The 11,368-nt window shown below is 37.7% G+C and overlaps 1 protein-coding gene across 8 annotated transcripts in view; it reads right to left on the bottom strand.

Moving 5' to 3' along the window:
• Nucleotides 1-11,368, bottom strand: part of sgce (sarcoglycan, epsilon) — a 140,376-nt gene that overhangs the window by 9,892 nt on the left and 119,116 nt on the right. For 5 of the 8 annotated variants that reach the window (XM_078422652.1, XM_078422690.1, XM_078422681.1 and 2 more), the window contains 5 exons: nt 10,974-11,185; nt 10,471-10,497; nt 4,713-4,904; nt 2,707-2,750; nt 2,253-2,287 (listed from right to left, as the gene is read on the bottom strand). In XM_078422652.1, the coding sequence (XP_078278778.1) occupies nt 2,253-2,287; nt 2,707-2,750; nt 4,713-4,904; nt 10,471-10,497; nt 10,974-11,185 (510 nt within the window). The remainder of the gene's footprint in view (nt 1-2,252; nt 2,288-2,706; nt 2,751-4,712; nt 4,905-10,470; nt 10,498-10,973; nt 11,186-11,368) is intronic. The other 3 variants (XM_078422633.1, XM_078422661.1, XM_078422644.1) reach the window with 3 other exon arrangements.

Raw genomic sequence — 11,368 nt, 5'->3', positions numbered from 1 at the left:
AATTCCTAATTACATGACCATGATGCTGGTCCTATGGTATATGGGTTTGCAGAGAATTGTTGAGTGAATTTGTTACAAATTGCTGATTCCTTGAAAAAAATAGTCTGAATGAGCACAGAGACAAAGAACAACTTATGAATTAAAGCTTATCATTGATGGAAACCTAAACACAACTGTGAACATCAACCCCTTCTCAGGACAAAGATTTACTAAAGATAATGAGGTAATGCCACCTACCCACCCAGGATCAGGACAAATAAGGAAGTGATACAACACGGGTGGATTGGATTTGAGCCATTATGAAGCACAGTAGAGATTGATAACCTAATCTTTTATAGACCTGTGGCTGTGTCACGATGGACTTTGTCTTGTCTTCCGTCTTCTGGATATGCAACATCTGCAACTTGTGAATAAAGAAACCTTAAAGTACCACCGGACTCTGAGTGTGATTAAAAACATGGTCTAACATATGACTAAATTGCAGCAGAACATTTCACAAAAACCTAGTATCTCATGGAGGGTGTGAGATTATCGAGAAGCCACGCCAGTCTCACACTTACGCCAGTTAACTCTTAACTATCTATGTTCCCAAGTTGAGTTTGTTTTCCCATGCGAGGTCTGGCTTCTTTCACAAACCTTCCCGCCCAATGGATTGCCCTTGTGCTCTATTACACTTCAATCTTTATGGAAAGGCAAATCATCAGATGCTTCATGGACAGATTACTGAATGATAATCCAGCTGTCAAGGAAATGTTAAAACTTTGTCTCTGGAGCTCAAGCAACCATTTCCTCTTATTCTGAAAATGAAATTAGCAACAACTCACTTTGAAGTGTACAGTCAACTCTAGGCAATGCTAGAAGCCTTCAATCAAAGAGGGTTGAAGAACGAGGAAGTAATTCTACAATTTTATACAGTTTTGGACCAACAACTGCAGGACTGGATACAATTTTAGCTCCAGGAATGATATGCTTACTTTATAAGGGGTTCAATGAATTCTATTTACTAAACTGATTCTTAGGCTGCCCTTGTGAGTAGAGAAAATAAAATGGATTTATACACTCAAATTTAAGAGATTATGGAATTTTGAGGGCTGAAGAGAAGATGTTGAGAAGCTATTTAACCTAAGGAGAAGGCGTAAGCCACTTAGACGAATAAATGTCTTCACTGAAGATTATGAATCTTTAGAATTCTCTATTCTACAAGGCTGTGTGTGCTCCAAGTATCTTCAAGACTTAGAGATTCTTATCCACTAAAATAACTGAAGGGCAGGAGTTAGGATCAGAAAGTGGAAATGACATAGAAGTTCAACTCTAATCATATTGAGTTGGTGCACAAGACTTGACACCAAACCATCAGCCTCATCTGCTCCCACTTAAATTATGATATTCCATGAACTGACCCATCCAGCTTTAAGTATAAAATGCTTATCTCAATCGCCAATTAATTTTTTTTTACAAACAAATTTTACAAACTTTAAAATATAGCGTTGGGTTGATTTTTACGGTCCGTAACAACACTGTTAATATGGAAGCAACAGTAACGATTTAAAAAATGTTTTAGCCCTAACATAAAATAAGGGATTCATTTTTTATTTTATAGATCATGGAATGCTTCAAAAAGACATTAAGACGCAAGGTTGGGAAAAATGGAAGTAGATTGCTCTAGTTAGAGAAAAAGTACTGATGTATGTAGCTTACGAATTAAACCACTGTTTACTGTGCTATACTACTTTTCATTACAGCCTCCAGCCGATAAAAATGGTTTCTCAGCCTTTTGTCCATTCCAATTAAATGTTCATTGACCACGATGTTATATTTATGTAGCAATTTTATGGGCATTCACATGCTCTATAGTTAAGGGTTTTTAAAATTGTAATTGCATCATTATACAGCAAATAGTTTTTGGTCAAACAATGCAGGACAAGTCTTGCGACAATTGCAAGACAGCAATTATAGAGCTGGATATCATCGCACAGGTGGAAACATTTTGATGTATTATACTGAAGGATAGGGTTTAGGAAACAGATTTATACCTGTAATGCATTGAATTATGTCCTTGTCAATTATTCAAACAAAAAAATCCAGTCTTCAATGTTAACATTAAACTAGTTACTGTGGAACCGTGTGAAGGAGTTTAATTTCCAAAACGCTTTTGTTCACAGTTTCTATTTTGCATATGCATATTTTGCAATAGCTTTGACAGTAAGAGAACTGCTAGAAATGCATTTTTGAATAAAATGATTTTCACTTGCCTCAAATTGCAGAAATGTCGACATACAAAATTCTCCTCCAATCAGGAAAGCAAAATGGAGGAAAAGATTTGAATATGGATTAAGAACTAAACATCGTGATTCATAAGACTGTGTGCACTTTGGAAAGAAAACAAAAATTTGCTGCAGTATCAATTGCCTTATTCTTGTTTTATGAAAATATATAAATAGAATGAATGTTTACATCAATGCACAAATCAGGTGATGGAAATTTTCTTTTCCTCTGTGTTCTGACATAACTACTCTTATTCAACAAATATTGGCTGAGCCAAGCCACATCATTTCAATTTAACAACATTAATACCACCAAAAGTTACACAATTACACTGAGAAGGGTTCTTTTTTCTACAGTTCAACTTCCATTAAGATACATGGTAATCAATGTGATAGTGGTTTGAACAGGTAATGGCTGGCGAGACAGATGTTGGATACTGACCTGCACCTTGCTGCTGGGGCAGCTGTGTCTGTAATGGGTGATTCCTGGAGGAAAAAACACAGCTTCATTAGATAAAACTCAGTTAGAATCAAATTTTGCATTTGAGGTGAATAACAACTTTTGTCTTTCTTTTCCCATTCTTAAGCTTCAGTTTTCTTGGTTTTACAAATCATTCAGTGACACATTAAAGGAAACCAATCAATAAACCATTTTCTAACAAAGCAAAGACCAGAAAGAATAACGTGAAACAGGATGAATCTTTAGATTTAGTAAAGGCTAAACACTAAAATCCAAATAGTCCTGTCAAATATTTAATATTATAACTTCATTCACCTTAACGGATTGCATGTTCTTTTTTCCATTATTGATTCACTAATAACGACAAAGAGAGTTGTCCTTTCTTTGAGAACAAAAGGTTATAATTTATTGCTCTATTTCTTTGGCTCCCATTGAGGTATGAACGTCACATGTCTGGTAAAGTAATCGTGCATGATTTATGGTTATCATCAAGATGTGGCACACCTAACCACTGAAATACAACCTGGATGAAAACATGCACTCTGCATTTTGTTATTCCTTTATGTTACTAACTTCCACACCCCTCTGAGCCTATCTTTTCTTGTTTTACATTCCAATCTTATTCTCCATTTCCCTCGTACCATAATCCTTTTGGCAATGTACAACATATCTTTCTTGCCTACAACCAATGACAGAATAAATATTTTGCTCCCCTCTTATATGCCTGTCTGAACTTACTGTAAACCTGCCACATCTCAAAAGTTTTTCCAGTCCCAATGGCATGAAACCATATCTACTTCTAAAGCCACTGCCCGACCTACTGACTAGCTTTGACATAATCGGCTTTTCTTATTTTTCCCCCCCATTTACTTGGTCTCTGTTCAAACTATTGCTGTACAGTAAGAGGAAGGAAATATTTCAGCTTCATCTGCGGTTCTCTGCAATGGTATTTTACTCTGCAAGATCACCACTCAGCCGACAACCTATTTTCACGTCCCCACAAAACTAAACTATTCTTTGAAGAAAACTTTAACTTCAGATTTAGTCCATACTGTTAGCCATATATTTTTACCTTGAAGATAAATAGTAAAAAAAGTTGTCAAGAGATTAAATCAGTAATAATTAGAGAACTCCACAAGCAAAATACAAATTGCTGGAGGAGCTCAGTGGGTGCAACAGAACCTGTGGAGGCAGAGAGATGGTCGTGTACAGAGTAGAGAGAGCCAGGATAAAGAGGGGAGAGAGGGGTGGGGTATGAGCTGATGGGCGATAGGCAAGAAGATGGGTAGACGGTACCAGGTGAGGGAAGGGAGAAAGAAATAAGGAGAGGATGGATCCAAGGAAGAGGAGAGCAGAGATGGAAATGGCGAGTAGAAGTGGATAGACGTATGGACTCTTGAGTTGCCTCTTATCACCTTCCAGCTGTTTCTAGAATCATAGTCACACAGTGCAGAATTAGGCTCATTGACCCAACTCCTCCATGCTGACTAAGATGCCTTATCTCTTGGTTGTCCCATTTGCCCACAACTCGACCAGCTGCATCACTTTGCTGCCCTTTTATTGATGCAGAGTGCTGACTCAAAATTATGAACATCATTCTGCCACCACAGATGCTGTATGATCCACTGAGTTCCTCTAACAATTTTGTTTTGCTCTTTATTACAGTAGTTGCAGTCTCTTGTTTCTCCAGGAAACTAAGTGTACGATAGGCAAAGGAAGCAATAATTAAGGGTGACTCTGGCAGTTCTGCCGACAAGAGGTGCGGTTCTACTTAGATCACGGAACCCAATCACATGCCAAACGACTGTTACAAAGAAATGGATGTATAAACTGGAGCTCATGGATTGATATTCCTAAACAGCAACACCCGTTATTTAAGCAAAGCCTATTCTCTAGTTGCATAGAAATACAAATTTTCCATTCTCTTGATCACTGTTGCACTGGACACAAAAACAAATCTAATAATGCACTATTAATTAAGCACTCACTGTTGTGTCTGCATCAGTGGCATGTTGGAGGTGTCACAGTTGTCTGAATGGTGAAGGGGTGGCATGATCTCACCAGTGACGGGGTTAAACACTGGCAGTGTGGAGAGAGGCCAAGCTGCTTCCCGGTTCTTCGACATGTTTCGAAGCTCCTTGGTAGACTTCTGGATGGCGCTATGATGCACCAACTGGATGCTGAAAAACCATGAAAATAAAAATGGGCCGATTACATATAAACTTTGAAGACTACCTTTGAAGTTTTTCTTTTGTAGACAAAGCTCTATGTTGCTCATTACTCTGTCTTTGGAAATTAGTTCTGGATTCTTGTTCACACAGCAAAAGGCTATAATATTTTAATGGAAAATTACAACTACACAAGGAACTCAATAGCAAACTAGATATAATCAACAACAGCAATAAATAGTTGCATAGGTGTGTAATATATTTGGATTAAATTCTTATGTCTGTTTTTGACACAAGTCAACCTAATGACGCACGCAGAAACTGGGCAGAGAAGTGTGGTTATTAAGCAGGTTCTTCTGAGTGTTATCTTCAATTTTTATATTAAAATTCTAATTCAATTTGCTTCCATGCTTCTATGCCTGAGACCCAAAAAGGTTATAATTTGAAATAATTATATATTCCACTACAATTTTTAACTTCTGAAAGATAGAAACCACTTTGGAAAACCTTGCATGGGAGGTCGAACATGCCCTATCCTTGTACTTCTGTAAAAATTCAAATAATTAGTCACAATGTTTTTAAAAATTCACTAGAACTCTCGTATAGGCCAGGTTGGAAACTGCTAGGACTAGGAATTAAATATGCATTTAGTCTTCCTTTATGCAAGGTCATAAAGAAGATACCAGGTCAGATTTTCTTTAGATATCCTAGCTTGCTTAAAATGTGGATAAAACCCGAGCCTAATGAGTTGAATCCTAGGCAACTCTGAATAAGAGCGAGGACATTTTGGGGCCTAGACAGATTTTTAAATCTTCGTTGGTCTCAGGTCAATACCAGACAGAAAGACAGAAAATACCAGATTAGAAGACAGAAAAATGTAGTATCTTTATTCAAGAACAGATAAGCCAGTTAATTGCAGATCAACTCTAAAGTCAATGGTGGGGAAGTTATTGGAAAAAAACTTGAGGGGCAGGATTAATCTACACTTGAAAGGATGAAGATTAATCAAAGATAGTCTGCACTATCTTTGTTAGAGAGATCTTGTATGACCAATCATAGATTTTTAAAAGAAGATGTAGCAAAGCAAGGGCAGTCAAGGACATTCAAGTTAATGTAGTCTGCATCGACTTTAGTAAAGCCATAACTGCATCGACTTCAGTAAAGCCAGAATGTAGTCTGCATCGACTTCAGTACAGCAACCATGTCTGTGCTGACCATATTGCCAATTTAAACTGCACATCTGCCGACACATGGTCTACATCCCTCCATTCTCAGTCTGTTCATGTGCCTGTCTAAAAGCCTCTTAAATGTTTCTACTTCTAACAGCTCACTGGCAACAAGTTCCAGGAAGCCGATGTTGAAAACCTTGCTCTGGAATTTCCATTAAACTTTCTATTCTCACATTAAACCTTTGACCTTTAGTATTCTACATTTCCACTCTGGGGGAAAAAAAGACTATTTACCAATTTATGCCTTTTATAACTTTATAATTTTCTATCACGTCATCCCCTCAGTTTCCATCGCTCCTGAAAAAAAAATGATACAATTTTTCCAAATCTCTACTCTCTAATCCAGGCAACATCCCGGTGAAGCACTTCTGCATCCTCTGTTTCAGTTCAGTTTAGTTTATTGTCACATGTACCGAGGTACAGTGAAAAGCTTTTGTTGCGCGCTACCCAGTCAGCAGAAAGACAATACATGATTACCTTTACAGTGTATAGATACATGATAAGGGAATAACGTTTAGTGCAAGTGCGAGAGGATAGGTCTATTCCAAAACCTTCACATCATTCTTGTAATGTAGTGATCAGAACTGCACACGATACTCCAAAAGGGGCTTAACTAAAGTTTCGTACAGCTGCAAGATTGACTTCCTGATATTTATACTCATGCCCTGACCAATCCAGGCAAGCATGTTGTATGCATTCTTTACCATCCTATCTAATTGTAATGCCACTTTCAGGGAGCCATGAATTTGTATGCCAAGATCTCACTGTACATCAAGGCTCCTAAACGTCCAGCCTTTTTCCCTTTACCATCCTCTTACATTTGACTTCCCAAAGTGCAACACCTAACACCTGTCAGTATTAAATTTCATCTACCATGTCGCTGCCCATATCCTGTGACAATCTTCCTCCCTATCCGCAACTCTGACAATTAGTGTGTCATTTGCAAACTTACTAATCAGCTCACCGAGATCTTTGTCCAAATTATTTAGATATACACACACACAAAAAAAATAATTAATTATCACAAGAATAAAGAGTGGTTAATTATCAAATGTACTGGCAATAGAACAATGAAATTCCTACTTGCTTACAATAGAGGATCCAGCAGTGATCTCTGTGGAACACCACAGGTCAAAGACTTCCAATCAGAATAACACCCCTCTACCACTACCTTCTTCTATGGCTAATTTTGAATTCAATCACCATGGATCCTAAAGCCTTATCGTTTGGATCTGCCTACCATGGGGGCCCTTGTCAAATGCTTTATTGAAGACCATGTAATACGACATCCTCTATCCTTCTTCAGATGAATCATCTTTGTTACCGCCTCAAAAATCTCAATCATTTTTAAAATGACTAAGAAGACTGTCAGATTTCAATCCCAAACATTCTATTGAGAAGTATCTCAACCATTTCAAAGCAACATACTGACATTCAAAGCTGAATGTAGGATGCAGTAGAAATCCTATTCGAAAGGAGCAGAAGCTTAAATATTTATCTTTCAGTGCAGGATTCCACTTGTGTTAATTTTTTTGAAATTAGACATCTTTTGAACTCTGCCTATTTAAATCTATTATAGCCCTTTATATAAAAAGTTTAATTACTGCAAGCAAATTTATTGAAAATAATATCCGTGGGTAATTAATAGTTAATTCTTTGTTTAATTCTAGGTATATGATATCTAATACTATAGATACCATATGTTTATGCTATTTACTACACCATATCCATAGTACATTTCAAGTACACAGGACGCCAGAGAATATAAAGAATACTTTTAACACTTGTGACAAAAAAAAATTCCCTGAGGTATATGAAAGTTATGTGTGTTGCTGCACACTAATGGGCAAAAAGTCAGGAGGTTAGAAATTCATTTCACCTCTCGTGCTAACTATGCAATAGAGCAAGAAATTCCAGGCAAAGTTAGTGGAACTGTACTTCACAAGCAGGAGACAATCACAAGCAATTACTGGATCATGCTTTTAGCCAGAGGAGACAAATTTTCCCTCAGTTTCCATTTAGAAATTCCAGCGGGAATTCCATTTAGCAAGGGGCCTGTGGCAAAAACATTCTCGAGCCTAGATTTTTTGTGTTTTTCCCAATTAAAGTGGCTACAATCCATCAAAGCAATAGTTGGCCTCAGGGGTAACGTTCACTCACTGTATTCTTCACATTTTCTTAAAAAAAACATCAAAGATCTTGTGAGGCTTGTCACCGTCTTTTCAAAGGTAATTTGGGGTAGGGAATAAACGAGGACCTTGCTAACAATGTTGACAGGTTATAAATTAACATTAAAAGCCGTTTCTTTTTAAAGCAAACCTAACCCATCATTAAAGTTGCTGATATATTCTTCCACAAGTCACACCAGAAAGGATAATTTCTTCCTCAATAGATATGAACCACTCATTGCCAAGCAGAGTAATGATTTTTTTGCATTGGATTGGTGAATTCAAGGAGTCCTGCTTTAAAATGATGTACACAAGCGGTTCACATTGTCCACAGACACATTGCCTGATGAGACAATGAATTGTAATGAATAATACAATTTCCTAAATTTTTGATGCCAACAGAAAGGATTTCAGCAAATGTCACTGCTATAGTAACTGGGTGTTAAAACAAAATTGGAACACAAAACAATAAAAGGTAGATTTATTCACAAAATGCTGGAGTAACTCAGCAGGTCAGGCAGCATCTCGGGAGAGAAGGAATGGGTGACGTTTCGGGTCGAGATCCATCTGCAGTTATTTTCTTATACTACAATAAAAGGTAGACTTGGAACCACCATAAATTTTGCTGTGTGGAAGTGGAGCAAGGGAGGGGGGAGGTGGGAGGGAAGCAACCAGGGAGAGTTTTTTTTTAAAATCAGGTGCACTTGAAGATTAGTGATAGCACAGTACTATGAATAGAAAGATTTAGACTGCTTCCTAGCATAACCAATATTCATACAGAAATAGAAGACCAAAAAGAATACTCAGAGTTCGAGCAAGGTCAATGTCGAGAAAGATCAAATTAAATTTTCAACCCAATAACCTTTTGGCAGTCATTGTTTGGAAACAATAACCTTTTCTTTCTCTATCCAACTGATTGTGCCCAACTCTGAAATATTTCTTGGGAGTTTTTTCTTTTAAGAAAGATCTTCAGAATCATTTGCCAAAGTATGTTATTTTGTTCCTAATTTTAAAAGACATGAGCCATTCCTGGCAGTGTATGAGAGCAGAAGTTGACAGAAACATCTCTCTCTTCACAACAGTTGCTTGGATGAAAGCCCAAAAGCTTGAAAGTTAATTGTCTATCTCCCGTTCTCTAATTGCCAAGAGTTCTCCAGCACTTTGCTTTTGCAGCTGTTGGCACGTTGGCTTGGTGCAGCACAAGTGCTGGCAACTGCCAACACCTGGGCACTGTGCCGGCAGCAGAAACCGCAAGCAAACAGGCAGGTTGATCGTGGGAGTTGTGTTTGTGTCTGTTGACAGCTGCCATTACTCACATGGCACAAAGCGATTAGGGCACCTTTGCGTGGACTAAGTTGCTCCTCACACATCAAAGTTCCTCACTTCAGAATCACACCCACTGGGAGCTGTCAAGCACAGCAACTAGGAGCAAGTTCATAGCCCAATGGAACAGAATACCAGCTGAAGACAGTAGTGATGCTCAGGCAAAAAGAATGCTCATGAACAAATGCAAGAAGCTAAAATGCATTTCAATTACAATTACAGGCAATAGGAAATAGTTTTGCTTTAAATGAGTAAAAATGGAATACAACTCTACTGCAACAATCAAAGCAAGTAGTTCGATGTGTGTAGGAAGGAACCGAAGATAGACACAAAATGCTGGAGTAACTCAGCGGGACAGGCAGCATCTCGGGAAGGGTCTCGTGCCGAAACGTCACCCCTTCTCTCCAGAGATGCTGCCTGTCCCGCTGAGTTACCCCAGCATTTTGTGTCTATCTAAAGCAAGTAGTTAGTTTCCCTCAAGAGAAATTCATTAGTTTTATTGGGAGTAAGAATAGTGAAGACAAAAGGTGCTCCATTTCATTATACATAGGCATTATAAATATACACCTTTCTGCATTGAAAAAGCTACGGCATAAGATTCCATGTGTAACTGAACAGGCAAGAGCTCACTTGCTATGCTAATAAAGGGAGCTGACTGCAATAACTGCAATCCTCATTATGGGTCAGCAATGAACAATGAAATGAACTATGAGAAGTGTAAAAACTCAAAAGGACACACAAGGATGGAACAAATTCTGAAGCCAACAGTAGCAGATTACGGTCTGAAAATTTAAAAAAACGTGTAGCTAAAAATTGAAAATGTTCAATTTGAAACATAACAGGAAAGAAGACACTTACTCTGGTGTTTGCATGTCTCGCTTTTGCCTAGGAACAAAACAAAATTAATGAATTAAATAATAGCCATTGGTATTCGAAACATCAAAAAATATTTGCATATTGGTGGACCGACCTTTGGCAGATGTTGAGAAGATGATCATTGAAAGCACTTGTCAGTATCTGCCTGCAAGTTTAGGGTCAGAGCAACTGCACATACAAACACGTGACAGCCAAACATAAATAGACATGTAATGAAACAGACTGAAAGGCTTGAGAAAATAAATTTGCATGGATGAAGTGGAATTATGAATTTGTGCCATGATATGGACAAGTCTATGTTTTCTACCTGCTTCTAACAACCTGTGATATTATTAGTCGGAACTGAAATAGAACAAGTAAAATACTTTCCCAGTAGATTTTCCTTTAGGGTATAACATAACTGTGTTTGGGATCTTTAAAAAAAAAAGATGTACTGCTTTGAGTGTCAGTGCTTATGCATTTTGACAGAAGTGTGAGGTACTTACACTCCTTCTCGACGGCAGAACATGATGTAACCAAGGATAACAAAGAGCACCAGTGCAACAGCAACTGGTACTGCCAGTGTAATAACAAAGTCTGTGTAATAATCCTTGCTCTTCAGGTTAGTTGAAGGAGGCTTATACTCTCCATCATCAGGCAGGATACCATCTCCTCGAACCTCCTTATAGGCCTCCAAAGGATTTTTCGTTTTATCAACCTGCCACCAAATTGCAAGAAAATAGAAATGTGTCTTCATATTGCTTTTTAAAATTATTTTTCTTTAATATACTGGTGCACCACAATTCAAAACTTGTGTGACTTGACACTGAAAATTGAACAATAAATTCAAGCATTTGTTGATTTTTATTGAACCAATACTCGATTGCACTAATACGGCATT

The sequence above is a fragment of the Rhinoraja longicauda genome, chromosome 2 (genome assembly GCF_053455715.1).
Source record: "Rhinoraja longicauda isolate Sanriku21f chromosome 2, sRhiLon1.1, whole genome shotgun sequence".
NCBI classification, from domain to species: domain Eukaryota; kingdom Metazoa; phylum Chordata; class Chondrichthyes; order Rajiformes; family Arhynchobatidae; genus Rhinoraja; species Rhinoraja longicauda.
Note: the sequence above shows the minus strand (reverse complement) of the source record. Positions and strands in the feature narration are given on the sequence as shown.